Raw genomic sequence first — 20,251 nt, forward strand, 5'->3', positions numbered from 1 at the left:
TCCTTCACCTTCAAGAAACATAAAAAAAATAATAAAATTTTTTTTGAATATAACCTATAGTGCCTCCTAAATTTAGACAAACATTATAGCCGGATTCTATTTACATCACTGGTTCATGATCTGATGCGAGTAATTTTTTACTTATGTAAATTCTCTAAAATTGGGCATGTAAATTCTCTAAAATTGGGCATTTAATGGCTAGTGTTTTGGCTAAAAAGCGAGGAAATTTAGATCATGATTCATGCACCAGCTGAAGTAGCCAATATTTCTTGACTTGTGTGATCCATATCTGACACGTGGCTAAGAATCAGGTTGCCATTGTCAGCAGAAGACCACATGCATCTTCCTCCAACCTAACCTTTGCCCCTTTGGTTAAGAATTTGATTGTTTGAAATTGAATTTGGAAGAGCCCAGCAGAGTAAGGTTATGTTTGGTAATAAATTTTATTTTCTATTTTTAAAAACTTGTTTTTGGGAATATAAAGAAAAAACAATTTTTTTTTTTTGGAAATCAAAAACATGTTTGGTTAATTGAAATTAAAAAGATAGTTTTTTGAAGAAAAAATAAAAAATACTAAAATATGTTATTATTAGGATTTGAACTTTATTACTAACTTATTAAATGAGATAGATTCATTAAATTAAATACATGTTTTCATTGACTTTTGAAAATTAAAAACTGAAAACAGTCTTTTGCATGTTTTTTAGTTTTCTTCAAAATTGAGTTTTGAGAACAATTTTTGTTTTTAGTCCATTTTGGATTGTCAAATAAATTTTTTAGTCTTAAAAATAAAATAAAATAATTGTTTTTGAAAAAAAAAGAAGAAGAGAGTTATCAAACCTACCTAAGTTTTTTCGGCCTTAGGAGTTTTTTATTCAGTAAGTGTGGTTGCCCAATATGGTGACCTAATGTCGTCCAAAGTTATATTCTGCTCATAGGTCCATTACGTGCTTGTCCGTTTGTTCGCCCAAATAAGTCTTATCTCATCCGCTTTGACTTGGGCTGTTCGGCCCAATTTAAATTAGTCCCAAAATAGAACCCAGAACACAATTTTGTCATGCAAGGGTTAAACGAAAGGAACTGAGCCGTGGAATTGAAGTGCATGGTTATAATTTTATTAAGACGAAAATGCACTTTTGGTTTCTATATTTTGGGTTTTTTGTCAATTTGGTCCTTAAATTAATTTAGCTTTTAGATCCGTCCCTGATTTTTAAAAATTATTTTTAAAATAGTCCCTGCTATCAACCCAGTGACAGAAAATGCTGAGATGGCAAACAGAATAGACTGTTTGCTGACGTGATTAATAAAATAATAATAATAAAATATATTTAACATTTTTTAAATGACATGTCAGCATTTTCTGAATTAAAAAAAGCCATGTCAGATTTTAAATTAAAAAAACAAACTTTTAAATCTAATTTTATTATTATTATTATTATTATTATTATTATTGATTTCATTATTTTCAGGAGGTAAGAACACAAGAACATGTTTTTCATGTTCTTCCCGAATCCAAGAACAATCAAACCCAGAACAAGAGCACAATCAAACCCAGAACAATGCAAAATTTCGTACAAAATCCCTATCCTCCACCAAAACCTCCAGAACATGAAAAATCATCAAACCCAAACCCACATGAGAAAACCAACCCAGAAAAATCATCAACCTCCAACCCAGAAAAATGTCAAACCCAGAAACTTCCAACCGAGAACATGAACTTCAATCTTCATGTTCTTCTCCAAATCAAGACAAACCCAATTGACTAACCCACTCAAAATCAATCTCAGCACAAAAAATTCCAAAACAATCAACATTGAAACCTCTAGGAAATCAAACCTATAAATCTAGAAAAATATACAAATCGTCATAAAAAATAAAAAATAAAAAAAAACCCAAAACAGTTGATTTCCTCGTCGATCCGGTTACCGACGAGGTTTTCGCCAGGCTCCTCGTCCATCCTATTCATGCTCAACAGAACTTCGTCGACTGTCCATCGGAGCCTTCTAGGAGCCAAAACGACGTCGCCGCTGTGGGTGAGGACAAAGTCTTGTCCTTCGCGAAGATTCTCATGCCGTCCGATGCCAACAACGGCAGCGATTCACCGTCCCGAGGTTCTGTGCCGACTCAATCAAATCAACGACAGCGGACTCACAAGCAGATCACGCCGTCTGATGCCAACAACGGCAGCGATTCACCGTCCCGAGGTTCTGTGCCGACTCAATCAGATCAATGGCAGCGGACTCACAAGCAGATCACGCCGTCCGATGCCAACAATGGCAGCGGTCACCGACGCTCACGATGTGATCTGCTTATGAGATTGTGAGCTTCGGCGCCTGGTGGAGAAGCAGGCTGAGCTTGTGAGCTCAGTGGGGATAGAGAGTGTAGGGTGAAGAGAGAGGGAGAGGGAGTTTGAGATTAGGCAGAGAGTAGAAGGTTTTTTTTTTAAATTTAATTTACATTTTTTTTTAAATTTTCTTAGGGCTGGCTTTTTTTATTAATTTAAATGCTGACATGACATTTAAATAATGTTAAATATATTTTTTATTATTATTCTATTAGCTATGTCAGTAAATAGTGCATTCCGTTTGCCATCTCAGCATTTTTTATCACTGAATTGACGGCAGGGACTATTTTAAAAACGATTTTTAAAAATCAGGAACTGACCTAGAAGTTAAATCAATTTAGGGACCAAATTGACAAATGACCCAAAATGTAGGGACCAAAAGTACATTTTCGCCAAAAATCAATTGATATCTTAACCTAATGATATGACGGCATAATTTAATAATAATAATAATGATGATGATGATAAATGGAGAGAGTTATTAGCTATATTTTGTGATCTAATTCACATAAAAAATTTTAAAAGGCGAAAATACTATTTTTTTTCCTACATTTTGGGGTCACAGTCAATTTGGTTTCTGTTATTTTCAAATTATAGTCAATTTAGTCTCTACCGTTAACTTACAAATGGAAAATGCTTACGTAACAAATGGTTTTCCTTGTTGGCGCACATGTGGCTAAAATAATAATATAAAATCAATTAATTAAATATTTAAAAAGCCACATAAGCACTTTAATAATAAAAGAAATTCATGTTAGACACAAAATTTCTGAAAAGATTAATTAAAAGAAAAAAAACTAAAGAAAATGAATTTTTAAAAAGAATTCTCACTTTCTTTTATTTTCTTTAGAATTCTTGCACTTTCTTATTTTCCAAACATAATACCTGGCAACACCACAATATGAAATCAAATCGCAATACCGAGTGTTTAGCCAAAAAAATCCCAATACCAAGGCGTTTATAGTGAGGGGTTCAGCGTACGGTGGTTCTAATGTTGATGGTCAAATCTGTGGAGGTTTTGATAGTTGTATGATTATTATGTGGCTGCTAAGAAAATAGATTAAAAGAAATTGAAAAGAAAATTGAGTCTTTATATTTGATAAAAAAAATTTTGGTTTAAGTCAGATTGCTATGTGTCCTAGGTATTGTGCTTAGAAACAGAAACTAAGAAAGTGAAGAATTCAAAAGAAAATAAAAGAAATTGAGATTTTTTTTTTATATATATTAAAAAAATCATTTTCTTAATCTTTTTTTCTTTTAATTAATCTTTTCAATTTTTTTTGTCTAACATGGAGTTCTTTTATTATCAAAATGCTGATGTGGCTTTTATAATATTTAATTAATTGATTTTATATTATTATGTTAGCCGCATGTGCGCCAACAAGGCAGACCGTTTACCACATAAGCATTTTTTGTTTGTGAGTTAATGGTAGGGACTAAATTGACTGCAAGTTGAAAATAATTGGGACCAAATTGACTACTACTAAAATGTAGGGATCAAATTGACCGTGACCCTAAAATGTAGGGACTAAAATGATGTTTTCGCCAAAAAAAAAGAGGTCGAAAATAGTTAACAACAAATTTTGTTGGTTAAATTCACGCCACCAATATGTACCATGAACTAGTAAAGTCTCTAATGATTGAAAAAGAGATCTAGAATTTAATTTCCGCTTATACCAAAAACTTATTAGTATCTTAGTCTAATGATAAAAAACTATCCTCATGAGTAGACGCCATAAGTTGAAACTATCTTAATATAAATATATATATATATATATATATATATATATGGTTGGGTTCAAGTTACACGTAGTGTAACTCTAAGCAATTTACACCAATCAATATTTTTTAATTGTATGTGAATTTTTACAAATTGACCATTGGATTACATTATCTTTATATATTTTCCATGCTTGCAAAATTTCAAAGTGATCAAAGATCAATAGTCATGTCATCTATCAATTGTATAAATTCAAGTTTTTGTAGTTTAAAATAATGCATAAAAGATAAGTTTAAGGATCGAATGGTAAATAACATCTAATTGATATGAAAATTGATATGCATATTTAGAACACATATAGAACATGTAATCCAATGGTAGAATTTTCAAAATATAAATTCATTAACAAGTTATTGGGTGGTATAACATTGCTTAAACTTACACCAGATGTAATTCGAACTCAACCTTTTATATATATATGCTTGCAAAATTTCAAAGTGATCAAAGATCAATAGTCATGTCATCTATCAATTGTATAAATTCAAGTTTTTTTAGCTTAAAATAATGCATAAAAGATAAGTTTAAGGATTGAATGGTAAAACATCCAATTGATATGAAAATTGATATGCATATTTAGAACATATAGAACATGTAATCCAACAGTGAAATTTTCAAAATATAAATTCATTAACAAGTTATTCGATAGTGTAACATTACTTAAAGTTACACCAGATGTAACTTGAACCAAATTATATATATATATATATATATATATTCCATGAACTGAGGAAACTTAAAATTCCACTGATTTTAAAAGTTCTTTAATATTAATACTTAATCAAATTGACTGAATATGTTGATTAGGAAGAAAAATTACAAGAATAAAATACCAATGGTGTTATATGTAGAAATGTGGTTCTGAATCTTATGAATGAATATTTTTGATGGAGAAACTTATTTAGGACCAATTGGAAACCGCCTTACCTAGAACAATTAGTATCCTGCCAAAAAAATTTAATTCAAGAAATAATAAAGTGGAATTCTAATCGTGAAATAGATTTTAGTTAATATGCCAAACACTTATCAAGTAAGTCCTCTCCCAAATTACAATGGCAGTTTGTTTTTAAATTTGCTTATGATCCATACCAATATTTATTAGAAACACGTTTTTTTAACTAATTTGCTGCTTTTGCAAGCAATCCGCTTAGGCTTTAGTAGAAATGGAACTGGTGGTATGGCTGTGAAATTTTTTTTTAAAAAAATAAAAAACAGTTAAAAGTGAATTTTTAGTTATTTTTGACATTTTTTTTCCTTTCATTCTTTTATAATTTTCTTACTCGGTGTTGAAAGAACCACTGCTCCTTATTTTCCCGAATTCACTGGTTACAGCGAAACACTTGAATCTGAACTTGAGATTGCTCCGGCCGTGGGTTCAATTGGCTGTTGTTATTTTTTTGTGGGACTCAATAAGCTGATTTCAGTTATCTTGCGGCCCTATTGCTTATATGATTTGGGCCTTGGCATTGAAGTTTAGTAAGGCTTATTTTTGGCCTTCCCCATGTATAGGTTCAACCTATACACATAGACTGTGTTGGCTGATAAGTTTAGAGAGAATGCCTTTAAATCATTTCTATATCTTTTTATTGAATGTGAATTTTTACAAATTTACTATTAGATAGCTTTTTTATTTATATTTTCAAGGACTACATACTACAAAACAAATCATAATTTTCAATGCAATTTGTGCAAAATGTGTTGATGTAATGAAGCAGTATCAAAGTTGTTATCTTTTTTTATTCTAAAAAGAAGAAGCGATTGTTATGGTTGTTACAGTCGTTTGTAATTTTAGTGGGCCTATTTAGAAATGGTTAAAAACAGGATAAAATAATTTTTTGTTCATTTTTTTGGGGGGTAAAATTCATGCAATCACTATGTACTATTGATGAAAGTTCCAATCCTATTCATTTTAAAGTTCCAATTTGATATATGAATAGCATAATCAACTTAATTCAATTGGTCCACTAGGAAGAAAGCAATCAAACAAAATACCAATGGTAGCGCGTATGTATAGAAATATGATCCAATTGCATGAATTTTTTATTTAGAGAAATTTGAGACTAATTGTATACTTCCTTCCCTAATACAATCAATAGTCTACTATTGTCTAAACAATATACTATGATTTGTTTTCATATAGAAATAAAACTATCTAACTAGTTTATCCAAGTTTTTTTTTTTTTTTTTTTTTTTAAAAGTCTACTGGAAAACATTCATTCAAGATAAGTTCATCTCGAATTGCAATAACAATTTGTAGAACAAAATAGATTTTGGTTGAGGAATCAAACATTCAACAGACAAGCCAAGTTGGTCTTCTCTTGAGGGATTCACTACCTACTTGTTATTAAATTACATCCATGCCAAAAGAGATTATTAAAATGTTTTTCAAGTATTTGCTGGTTTTGTCAGCAAACCTTACCGTGTCAATAAATGAAAAATGGGATATGCATCAAAATTCATTAACTTTCATGACAGTGCAACTTTATCATACATACAAAATAAACATGGATTTTAAAAGAGCATTAGGTTTTTAGGTTGAAAGATCTTATGACATTTAATCTTGTTTGGATCCATAATCAGATGTCTTAGAAGCAGCTCAAAAGAAAGAATTATGGAGTTTCAATTGCCCTTCAATTATGTCTCGATCAATCAAGATAGTGCTTTTGTAGGACCTTCAATCAAGTCCCAATAGATCAAAGCAAGATTCTTAATACTTCTTAGTAGTGACTTGCTCAATTGAGATACAAGAAACCTGAAATCTAACTTTTTATAATTGAGCTTGTGTTGCCTTGTACTTTTTTTTTGTGGCATACATACATATAAAAGGCACTTTATAGCACAACTACAATTGAAGTATTGCTGTGCATCTAAGAAGAAAATCAAAACCTCAATTTCACCAAAACCAGTGAGAATAGAAGATCAATCTCAAGACACTGTTGTTATTTCATGATCAAGGTTGAAGCCACAATAGCCTGCTATTGCTAGTGTGTTATTGTTGAGATCAAATCTTCAAGGTGGTCTTTGGAGTCAGTCCTTGGAGTCATCAACACGATTTGTAGAAGGTTTTCAAGATAAAAGAATCCACTTGGAGCTAATTATGAGCTCATGTTAGTAAGAATCTACTGTATAGAATCTAGGGTCATGAGTATGATTCATATTGCAACTTTAATTCATATGGTGAAATCCTTTTTAGGATTAGGAAAACCGGTAGTGGTTTTCAATATCTTGTGTTATTTTCTTTACTGCTCATGGTAATTAACAGGTAATAACTGAGTTACATAATTGGCTAATTAAGAAATTGATAAATTTTGTTGTGGGTCCAAATTACTTCTCAACTTGCACTTGTGTTGGTATGGTAAAAACTCTACGCTTGCTTGCTTATAAGAACTAGAGAAAGATGAAATTAACTAGTCCAATCTAATTGAAAAACAGTTAAATTTAATTTTTTACGTTATTTTTAACAAGTCCTTTTTCAATATTTTCTTTCAGTTTCTTATTTTGTGTTGATCTTTATGGTGTATTTTACTTTACCTTTTGCTTTACCCAACAAGTAAAGCAACTGCCAAGCTCAGGATTTTTGGTTAGTTTCTTGTGGAAGCAACACAACCGCCCTGATTTAAATCTGTCCTTTGCTTTCACTGTTAGCTACTTGTGAATGAGAAATTATTCTGTACCATAGTGGAGGGTGGCAGGCAACTAATAACAATTACACATGTTCAACATATTACTCTAGCAAAAAAAGTTAAAGACAATCAAGTAAGTTATAAGGTACTCTTTAATCAAGAAAAGCATATGCATAATCTTTTAAATTTGTTCATCCAATGGATTCTGCATTCATAGTTTTAAATACCATTTCAAATTTCAGACAGCTATAAGCAAATTGTATCTCCCTGGATCCACACAATTTATAATCCAATTTTTACCTCAAGTTGCTATATATGATTGAGACTGTCAGTCTTCAATAGCCAATGTCAATTCCTCCCTACTAAAGAATTCCTTAGCCTTTGCAATGTCCTGTGCAAAAGAATTGAAGAAGGTAATGCACACCACAACCTCTAGGCCAAATTCAACTCTATATAATTACTATTCCAGCTAATATATTGCACAGATATGCTTGGAAAAAGTTAAGGGTAGATTAACGGAGAACACACTAAACAAAAGGGGAAAAAAATCTTGCCTCAAGGTGAAAATGCTAAGTTGTGCGTATTGGATAGTAATAAGAACCCTTTCCAGTTACATTTCCTTCTAATTTTCAAATATCACAATTATAAGAGCATCTCTATGGACCAAATATCTAAAACTACACTATATATTTAAATTCATCATCAAATGCACATAATATTAGAGATTTTTTTTTTTTTTTTTTGATAAGTAATAAGGATTTATATTCAAGAACACTACCTTATGCAGAAAAACATAAGGCAGAGAACGGTTACAGAGAAAGAAAAGAAAAAAGAAGAAAGAAAAAAAAAAGCTACTAATTACAAAGGAGAGAGCTAAGGAACATAAGGAGAGAATCACTAGTGGTGAGTCCCCAAGCCCTAGACCAGTCAAAAAGTGAGCTACTAAAAGAAGCCAATAGCTAGTCGTCAAAACTTTCCATGTCCTCAAACGTCCTCCAATTTCGTTCCCCCCATAGACACCACATTAAGCACAACATTAGTATTAAACTCAAACTCACTGGAAACACTTTAATTACCAATACTCTAAATGCCACCACTTAATTATATTATCTTAGAGTTTGGAACGGTTTGGATAAGGTTCAAGTATTCAACCATATTCACTAGAGTCATGATCCATGTGCTAAAAAATCCAAAACTATTAACTACAAGAGATAAAATAAACTCTTGTTGATAACATAGAAAATAGAAACCTAATTTCAATTGGATAGGTACTTAGTAAATACTGGAGAACCTTGTTGTATTTGGAATACAATGATATTTGTAAATCCATGATAGAGTCCTGTTTTACAAATTTGAGTGTTGGAATGAGAAATGATAGTTCTTTTTAAAAGGAGAATCATATACAGTTACCAACACCAGCAGTTGCCAAAATTACACCAAGAATGGATGACGTAGTCAGAAATAACTCAATGTCTAATTATTAGCAAAAGAAATGTGGCCATACTACAATACAATATTGTGTATTGTTTAAAATTGTATGAGCTTAATGTAACCAAGGCATATAGTTGCAATAAAGTGCAGTTGAGTTTTTTTGGAAAACTAAAGGCACCAACATTTTGCATTACTAGTGGAAAAGAAAAATTACATAGGATGAGGATATTAATGAATTTTACATAGGAAACCAAAGACAACTATATTGAAGCAAGTATACTTCACCTTCACCCAGAAAAGAGAGCGACAGATAATAGAAATATAATCTTGGGCTGCTTTACTAAAAAAAAAAAAAAATTAGAGGTTTTGTAAGTGTTTATGTACGATATGTCCTACTGCATAAAGTGTCCCCTAATATCCTACTACAAACACACACAACTCAACTTAATTCCAATGTGGTCTTGTCAACTACAGCTTTTTGGATTTCATTTTCTACCATGCCAAACAAGTGTAAAAAAGAAGTGTAGATAAATCTTCACAAACAATATTAAAACCCCAACAAAACAGCACAGACGATTAAGTTCACCCCACAAACTCTCTCTCAATTCAATGACCTCCACAATCAGAACCAGTAACTCAAATAAATCCATACCGCAATTCAGAAAATCATTAACTCAACAAAACCCCATTTCACCTAGACTAAGATGGTAAAATCCCTCTTCACCAAAACCTAATTTTATGAATATACATGCATATATATTTCAGATTTTTCTAATATACAATCAAGGAATTTCATGTAAGGAATATGGATGTCGAAGCAAAAAATGGAAAGAGTTGGGAATGTTATTTCAAAATATCACAAATTAGAAACTCTGGCAGTCACAAAATCCAGTTTGTTGGAAGCTCTCTTTTACATGTAAAAGAAACTCACAATAAAGAGTTGGGATTCAAAAAAGATGATTTCTCCAAATTACATACAAGCTCCAAATCAAGCCTGTTACTTGCAGTGCAGTGTGTCACCAATATGTTGCTAAAATCAAAATAAATGCAGCATAATTAAGGAGGCTGATAGTTCAGTTTCCATACCTTTCAACTAAACCAAGAGTGTCAATGTCCAGAGGGAATATAAGAGAGACTTGGACATCATCAAAAATAAATCTTTGGTTACAATACCTCGGTAAAACAGCGAAACCCAAACATACTCATTGAATCAACAGTTTTATTATGTTTACTCACTCACGTTGACATACACAACAGATGTAGCCACAAAATTTGGAACTACATAGAAAAAAAAATTGTAAATTATTTTGAAGCAAAACTATAGCATGCCTGCACAAAGGGTGCATTATCACCTAGTTACCAATAAACATCAAAGGCCAGGTGTTTCCCCAAGGAAGAAGAAGACTTTGGGGACCCACTTCTTTTGCCTGAGCTTTATTCTTAGATTTCTGTTGCAAGGAATCCACCAAATAGCCTTTGAGTTTGTTACAAAGAGCCCATTTAGTTTGCTGAGATATGCACAAACCTTTTTTCGTTGAGACTTTACAAAGTGATCAATAAGATATTGAGAAATTGGGCACCATTTTAAGGTTTTGTATATTGCTTTTAATTGTTCAATTTCTTGTATTAATTGAAAAGTGATTTTACATTGTAATATATAGAGATAATAAAACTACAACTTGGATTGCATTTGATATTCAGAAGAAGAAACATTCATATATGTCAATGGAATGAAGATAGCTAATAATACAAGTATCAATCAGCTCGAAGATCAAATAAACATCATCAAAATATTGATTACTATGATTACAAGACATTTGCACTAAATATTAAGAATCTTACAACATTTACTTACAATGTAGCCAAGTTTGTGCCACAACACCCCAGAGTTTGTACCCTAGGTGATCTAGGAATTGAAAGTACATGATTCTTCCTCGCTTGTTCAATAGTAAAGGACCCAATACAACCCAAAACCCAACCACAAATCCAAGTGCCATACTAACGTAAAACCAATCCACTTCAGGTCCACCAAAATCCTTGCTCCTTTTGTTTTCAACGTTGGGTTTTACATCACTTATAGAACAATTCTCAATTAGTGGAGCTCCACAAAGTTTGTTTCCAATAAAACAAGAGGCATTGAAGCTCTGGAGTTGAGAGCTTGAAGGGATTTTCCCACTTAAATTGTTGTTTGACAAGTTCAACTGACTTAGAAATGTCAAACTTGACATACTTTGAGGAATTTGACCTGAAAGTTGATTTGCAGAGAAATCGATAGATTCCAGTGATCCTATAACACCTATATTGGTAGGAATCCTTCCTATCAAGATGTTAAATGACAAATTCAATGATTGTAATCCTTGAAGACTAGTCACTTCTCTGGGGATCTCGCCCGATAAATTGTTCTTAGATAGGTCTATACTTTTTACAAGTTGAAGAGTGGTGGAATACTCAAGAACTTTCCCCTTAATCACAAGCAATGCACTTTCAAAAAGCATAGAAGTACCATGGCCAATTGACTGTTCAAGTAAAAAAAGGGGACCACTTGAATTGTTATTTGTGGCCATGGCACTGAAATTGTCAATACATCTAGGAATGCTTCCAAATAACTTATTATTTGAGAGGTCCAAGATTTGGAGTGAAGTTAGAGAGCAGAGTTTTTCCGGGATGTGACCATAGAAATTATTTGAGTGAAGGCTGAGAATCACCAAGCTTGAAAATCTATGTCCTATCCATGAAGGTATGCTCCCAACAAACTCATTTTTGCCAATATCAATAGTAACCAAGTTTTTACAATTTTTCAATGAGGATGGTAATTTTCTAGAGAATTTGTTGTTGTATAGATGCAAAGACCCAAGATAAATCAAAGATCCAATGGATGTTGGAATTGAACCTGACAAATTGTTGTTTCCCAAATTTAAGGTAAACAAATTTTGCCACATCATCCAACAATCAGCCATTTCCCCTGATAACAAGTTTCTACCAAGGTTGAGATATGACATTCGTTTGGACTCATTCATCTTGTAACACAAAAAGTGCGAAATAGATCCAGACAACGAATTGTTAGAGAGATCTAAGACGCCCACATTAGAGGATATACAAGGCAACCCACCAGTGAAGAGATTTGAACTCATATCAATTGTTGAAGAATAGGACAAAATCATTGAGATATTTGGAATCTCTCCATAGATCTGATTGTGAGAGAGATTTAGATGCGTAAACTGAGAAGATAGGTTCCAAAATGAAGGAGGAACTACATCTAAAATCCCTGTATTGGATATGTCCAAGATCGAAAGTTGCTCTTGTGAATAGAGCCATGAAGGAAATTTTGGCCCTAAATTCCATGATTCCAAAAATAAAGTGTTGACTTGAAAAGGAGGGGTCCAATTGTCACTCACTTCTAGAGTTAGTCGGTTATGAGAAGCAACAAGTTTTGTTAATCTCATTAAATTGGTAAAATGAACTTCAGATACTACGCCCTCCAACATATTTGAATAAATATATAGAGAATCTAATTTGGAGAGCTGCCCAAAGCTTGGAGGGAGAGTTCCATTAATTTGATTAGTTTCAAGGTTCAAGGATCTCAAAGATGAAAGATTTCCTATAGACCATGGAATAGGACCTGAAATTGAATTATTCCCCAAAGAAAGGATGACCAGATTTTTAAATTGCCCAAGTTCATCAGTCAACTGCCCAGATAGTTGAGCATTAGACAAATCTAAGATCTCTAGTTCATTTGAAACACATCCTGATAGACTTTCAAAGATTTCAGATATCTCTTGACTCCATTTGTTGTTCGACAATCTAATTACCCTTAACTTGCAGAGATTACCTAAAGATCTTGGAACCTTTCCTTCATGTTCATTAGTTGACAAGTCTAAGCTAATGACAGATGTTAGGTTTCCAATGGAACTAGAGATTGTACCCTCCAAATTATTTTCCTTGAGGTTGAGAAACTCAAGATGACTAAAACTGTACAGCCAATTCGGAATTGAAGAGTTGAAAGTGTTGCTAGATAGATCGAGGTGCCCAAGTGAAGTCAAGTTCTGGAGATGAACAGGGATTGGACCTTGAAACTGATTGTTAGATAGATCAAGAGAAACCAGATTATGAAGACTAGAGACCCAAAACAGAATCGACCTGTTTTCAAAAGAGTTGTATGAAAGATCAAGGGTGGTGAGAGATGAAAAGTTAATACTGGGTATGGGCGAGATGAAACCAGAGAGGCGGCAATATGAGAATCGTAACTCTAACAAGGAAAGGAGTTTGTTTATATCATGTAGCCAATCAGAGGCTTGGCTAAGGTTTGCTGAACTCAAATCAAGGTGTTGTAGTAAAGGAAGACCAGAGAGCCATTGAAGGTTCTCGACATATAAATCATTATAATAATTAGAATCTCCAAGATTGAGATATTGCAAATTAGAGAGATTCCCAAGTTGATGAGGAATCAATCCCCCAAATCTCGCATTGGAGAGATTAAGATATCTTAAGCTTCCCATTGAACCGAGAAATTTGGGAATTTGAATACCACCAAAATTATTGTAACTGAGGTCCAAGTAAATCAAATGCTTCAAATCAAGCAAAGAAGGATTTATCTTACCACCGAACACAGACCTCTCATAAGCTTCATATTGGTCATCATTAGTAGTAAGCTCGTCATACAAAGGATAGAAGGTTCTGAGATGGAGTTGGAGGACATGACCGGTGCGGTTGTGGCAGACAACACCATCCCAGTCACAACAATCCTTGTCAGTAGCCCAAGTGGAAAGCCTGTTTGAAGGATCTGTAAGCTGTTGCTTGAAGTTGTGAAGGGCGTGTCGCTCGCTTTCAATGCAACGAACCTCAGAGTCCGCAATGCAGAAATTAGGATGAATAGTGAGCAAACAAAGGAAAAGGGTTAAAGTTGGAGCTATGAATCTCAAGGAACCCTCCATCATCATGCTTTATAAAAATAATAAAACTAATTTATGATTTTGTATGAATGGTACTATTGGTAATGGCATGCTTATTTATAGGAGAGAGACCGTCTTCTTGTACTGTGCTTACAAATTTTTACTGTATGTTGGGGATTGATTCTATGTGTGGGTTTGGATACACGTCTGGGGCATTTTGAGTCTTTTTATTTTTTTTTTCACGCGTTTTAGGAGACAACGGTTACTGTTTATGTACGGTTCATAAACAGTAACCGCACTATTTGACTTTTCAACCCCTTTTCAACATATCAGTGGGCCTTGTGCACTATTCACGGGTCCCATAAATCTCACTTTTTAGCAACTTTTTCATTAAAAATGGGTCCTATGGTACTATTCACATATTTAAAAATTATTTTGCTACAGTGTTTTTAGTTTCAGTAAAATAAGTCCTATTCGGACCTTATAAGTCTTGTAGATGGGACCTTCCTTTTGTGGACCCTTAGGTTCATTTGATTACTACATATACCAATTTTCTATAACTTGTGAAAGCACAACTTATCTTAGACAGGAATTTAATTAATCATTCAAAATTCAATCATCTTTTAATAGAAAAGTTATGTGTATAACATTTTTATAATACTCCTATAACCATTTTTAGGATGTAAGATGTTACTTGCTTTTATTGGTGGGTAATAAAATAATTTCAATGATGGATTCAAATTAAAATTAGTAATACCCTGCTACTTAGAATTTATTGTGAAAACATTGTGAAAGATGTTCTACCATGACTTAAGTAGTTATTCATTACTAAGAGCAAGTTTGGTTGGTGTAATCTGAAAGAGGACGGAATTTTTTTTTTTTTTTTTGAGAAATAATTACAACATGCTGCTAACCTCGCAACTCGAACCCTTTCTCCCCTAAATCCCAAGCACTTTGTACATGGGGAGATGTTAATTCAGCTACAAGGCCTTTGTCTAGGATGGAAAAAGGTGATGTCACTGCTTGGAGGGTTATTGAACATTTAGTGTCCTAAAATTATATAATAAGAGTAACAATAATTTTAGCATATTGAAAAAAGTGATATCACTTCTTGTGACACCACTTTCAATAAAAATGATTTATTTTTTAAATATAAAAATTCTATGGTATATTGAACTTTTAGTTTGAACATTTTTATTTATTTTAAGACAACCAGGTAACATTTTTAGTTATTGGAATTACAAAAACCTGGCGAAATTAAACTAATTCTAAATCTCAAAATGTGAATTATCATTAATTATTTTTTGTGTTGAGTTTGTTGATTCCACTCTCAAATTACTAGACAAATTTATTGCATTGGACAACATGATGATACCCTACAAAATTATGATTAACCATTATTCAAATTTAAATTTTACATAATTAAATCCATTCATTCATCCTTCATTGTCTACAATTTCAAAAATTATTCAAAACAAAATTTTTACATTCACGTTAGATGGTGAAAAATTAGAAAAATACTTATTTGTAATTATTATAAATGGGAAAAGATTAACATGTTTCATAATTTTACATTAGATTGTTGATGGGGAAGGATCATACTTGGCTCACTTAAATTTTTTTGTTTCTTATTTTTTTAAATGTAACTAAAGTCTAAAGTAGTGTTTGGTCAATTTAAAGGGAAGGAAAAAAATTAAGGTAATGGGTAGTAATCTCATGTTGGCCATATCATTATTAAGATATGTGTAATAAGCTTATTTAGCAAACATATATAAACTTATAAATGAGTCTATATGCTTAAATTGTTTTGTATCAAGCCTTATAGCTCACGAGCTTGTTCATGAACAAGCTTTTCATTGAGCCGAGCTTGAGTTGTTCATGAACGGTTTGGTTCATTTATAACCCTACTTATTTCACTTTCAATTTCCTATTCAGATTGCCTAGGTTAGTATTCTTGTTCCCCATATGGGTACTATTCCTATTTATATGCCAAATCAAACTCATGTAATTTCTCCTTTTTAGCCTTGTTGTTCACCCACCATTTTTGTCTACTACTGACACTCTTCAGAAGTGCCCACTGCCCTCTAGTTGTATGGGTTCAACCTCCACTAATCCCTGATTGTGGACAGGACTTTCTCTCTCTTTCACTACCTACTTCACAACAAACTCTCTCCTACAAGTTCTGTGGTGTGTACCTCTCTCTCTCTCTAAATGGTAAAACCTTGGGTCTCTTTTTATCAATTCCCTCCAGCATGCATCAAGTGGTCCCAGCTGGTCTACTACCTACTATGGGTAAAGTGCCTTCCCAACAGGGCATCTCCCAAAAAAGGTCCTAACAGAATACCAGAACTAGGCTCTTTTTCCCCCTTCACCAAACCACATCGTCTGTACCCCTTTCAGTCACTTTCCCTGCATTGGCTGGGCTACACGTTGGTGGTGCTTCGGCCATTACACTATTGTCTTCTTCTTGATGATTCGTCTTTTCTTTCCCCATGCGATTTCTACTATTGCGACTTGGTTTTGTCCCATTTTTTTTCATTCTCGTGGCATCTGGAACTTCTCATCTGAGTTCACGATATAGGATCAACATAGACCATGTTTCACTTTACTTGGCTGAGCCCATTAGTTCTTTACCTCATTCCTTCTTATTTCCTGTCAGTTTCTGCTAAGTGGGCCCACTGGGCTTTTGCCATATTCTTTCCTTCTTCAGCCTTTGGACCAATATTATCAAAAATGGGTATCAACAATAATCCATACCAAAAGATATTAGTAATATGTTTTCTAATATGTTCCTTTTTGGGCTCTACCAGTAATAGTAAGATAAGTAAAATTGGAATAGGCGACTTTATCATACAAACAAAATAAGCATAGGTTTTTTTTTTTCTTTAAAAAAGAAAAAGAAGAAAGGGTATTGCTATTGTGTTCATCCTTATAAGAATTGAAGCATAGATTACATTTTCGTTATTTTTGACAAGTCTTTTATTTATTTATTTTTTAAAAATTCCTTTATAACTTCTTATTTTGTGTTGGCTTAAATGGATTTTTTTTTCTTCTGAAGCTTTCAGAGCATGGGCTTTAGGTAAGATGTTCAACTCTTATGCGCCAAGCATTGACTGTGAGTCTTGTACATGGAATGGAACATCAATTTTCTTCCATGCCTAAAAAGTACAACTTATTTTAGATGGAAATTTAATTGATTATTACATGTATACAAAATTCAAGGATAATTAAATTGGAATAGGTCCCTCACAGACTCATGTGGTTGGATATTATAGCTATGACTGTTTATAGCTGGATATTAGGGTTAAATGGTTGACAATAATCTTATTTTTTGACAAAGTTTAGCTACAAAATTGATTGTAGCATAAGGTTACAACTTTACTCAATATCATTAACATTACTATATATTTTGAAAATCTAACTGTTGGATTGCACGGTCTTTACCCTTTTAATACACATGTCAAATTTTGTGCAAATTGGAAATTTTTTATTATATGATTGATAAGATTATATTTTACGCATAATTTTAAACTACAAAAACTTGCAATTTAAACAATTTATTGATGACATTGTTATTGGTCTTTAATTTTCTAAAAATTTTGCAAGCATGGAGGATATAATAAGAAAATGTAATCTAATTGTGGATTTGTCAAAATTCACCTCCAATAAAAAGATATTGAGTAAAGTTGCAATCTTAAACTACGACAAATTTTGTAGTTGAACTTTGTCCATTCCCTCCAATTAGGCATTGAAATGGAGAAGAAAAAGTTAATATTTATCATCATCAAGAAATCCTAAAGTGTATGAATGTGCAACAAAATAAATTATATATATATATATATATATATAGAGGTTGGGTTCAAGTTACACTTGGTGTAACTCTAAGTAATGTTACACCACCCAATAACTTGTTATAGAATTCATATTTTGAAAATCTCACCATTGAATTACATGTTCTATATGTTCTTAATATTCATACCAATTTTTATGTCAATTGGATGTTATTTACCATTCGATCCATAAACTCATCTTTTATGCGTTATTTTAAACTACAAAAGCTTGAATTTATACAATTGATTAATGACATAATAATTAATTTTTTATCATCTTGAAATTTTGCAAGCATGGATAATATATGAGGATAATGTAATTTAACGGTGGATTTGTCAAAATTCACATCCAATTAAAAAATATTGAGTGGTGTAATATTACTTAAAGTTACATCAAATGTAACTTGAACCCAATTATATATATATATATATATATATATTTTTTTTTTTAAAGCAAAAAAGGAAACATTGATTTTCTTGCTAATATATGTATCTTGGCAATTGGCAGTCTTCCTCATATTGGAAACAACTTTTTTAGAAAAGATTTTTAGAACATCAACATTGATGGAGCTAAATTTTTAGCTTTTAGTATCTAAAAAAGTTACTTTATCTATTTTAACTTACAATTTCACAACTCACTCCACGTCAATTCTTTTATTTTCACATCACCATTAATTCATTTATTTATTATTTTCTCTCTCTCTCTCTCTCTTCATCTCTATCTCTCTATCTTCTCCCTCTTTTCAAACCCAACACACTCATGGCACCACCACCACTGATCTGCCACTAGCCATGATCCACCATCATAAACTCAACCACCATCAACCACTGATCCACTGCTATAAAGCTAGCCACGAGCCACCACAAAACCCATTAACCAGAAAAAATAAAAACAAAATCCATTAACCTTAAAATCAAAACCCATTCATCAAAATAAAAATAAAAACCCATCAATAGAAAACCATTGCCTAAAATCATTCCAAACCTAGCCACAACACCACCACTGCCACAACTAACAACTACTGTAACTCCTACCTATAACCACAACAACCGACCCACAAAGCCAAGCCACCAACCGACCCACACAACTGCTATTAGCATCAATGCCAAGCCAAGCCAAGTCAGGCTCCAACCCAATCAATCCACAAATCTGTCACTTGAGATGAAGAGAAAATAGGGGGTTTGAGCAAGATGATGAGCAGATGGACGAGGGGAGACGATAAGTGATGGAGGCGGCAAGAGGTTAAAGGTTTGGACTGTTTGGTTGAGTGAGAGAGCAAGCCAAGAGAGTGAAGGAGAGAGAGAGACATGGAGAAGTGAGAATGAAAGAGAGAGAGAGAGAGAGAGAGAGAGATGTGAGTCAGTAATTGATGGAGAGAGAAGCAATAAAATAATGATTTTTAATTTTAACTTGTAGCTAAAGTAAACTGGTATTGGTACCACTCTACTGTAGTTATGTTGTTAAATTTTTTAACTTTACCTCCACTGATGTTGCATGTTTTTTGGTGTGGTGGGTGCTAAAATAGCTTTTTAGCAATTTTGGCACCACCAATACTGATGCTCTTACAAAGCTTGTAGAGCATGGGCTAGTAAAGAGGATCAACTCTTTAGATGAAGTTGCTATTTTACCCTCTCAACTATCAAAAACAGTCCTAAGAAGATATACAACATTGCTACAATGAATCTTTCTTTTAAAGACTACTTTAGCAAGTATGTAAAACTAAAATATTATATTTTATTATCTTCTCTCTCCTCACACACACACATTCTCTCTCTCTCTCTCTCTCTCTCTCTCAACCCGTCTGCCTCTATTATTATCACTCTTCTCCCCATCTCAACTTCTCTCTTTCTCATCCATCTCTCTCATCATCTCCGCCCCCCTCGCATGTCTGCCACTCTATTTCTCACCTTAGCCTCTCTCTCCTCTGCCTCCTTCTCACTCATCTCTGACCCCCTCACCTCTTATATCCAACTATAGGTTTTTTGTGAGTTTGGATTTATGCGTTTTGTGGGTTTCACGGTGGATTTTTATGAGTTTGGATTTGGGTGTTTGTGGATATTTTCGATGATGATAGTGGTGGTGTGTGGGCAGCAGTGGTGGTTGTTGTGCTTTTTGTTAGTGGTAATGGGTTGTAGTTTCGATTTGATTTTTGTTTTGTTTTTTATTTGGGTTTGTGGTAATGGATTTGGTAGTGGTGGCTATTGATGGTGGTGGCGGTGGTGGTGTTGTATTTCAAATAGTGGCAGTAGTTGTGGGGTGGTGGCTTCTATTGTTTAGTGTAGTTTATTTTATTTATTTATTTGCTATGGGATTGATTTGTGGACAGGTATTGATTGTGGTGGTGGTGGTGGAGGTT

The 20,251-nt window shown here is 33.0% G+C and overlaps 2 protein-coding genes across 4 annotated transcripts in view; both read right to left on the minus strand.

Annotated features, from left to right (window-relative positions):
• Positions 1-20,251, minus strand: part of LOC126694423 (receptor-like protein EIX2) — a 119,039-nt gene that overhangs the window by 77,137 nt on the left and 21,651 nt on the right. The gene's annotated exons all lie outside the window — the stretch shown is intronic.
• On the minus strand, positions 10,927-14,145 carry LOC126694422 (receptor-like protein EIX2). Its single transcript, XM_050390676.1, has one exon. It carries the CDS (start codon positions 14,110-14,112, stop codon positions 11,023-11,025), a length of 3,090 nt encoding a protein of 1,029 aa, XP_050246633.1. The 5' UTR covers positions 14,113-14,145; the 3' UTR covers positions 10,927-11,022.

The sequence above is a fragment of the Quercus robur genome, chromosome 8 (assembly GCF_932294415.1).
Source record: "Quercus robur chromosome 8, dhQueRobu3.1, whole genome shotgun sequence".
Taxonomy (NCBI): domain Eukaryota; kingdom Viridiplantae; phylum Streptophyta; class Magnoliopsida; order Fagales; family Fagaceae; genus Quercus; species Quercus robur.

Excerpts from the sequence above, each read along its gene's own strand:
- LOC126694422 (XM_050390676.1), bottom strand. The coding sequence starts at position 14,112 with ATGATGATGGAGGGTTCCTTGAGATTCATAGCTCCAACTTTAACCCTT.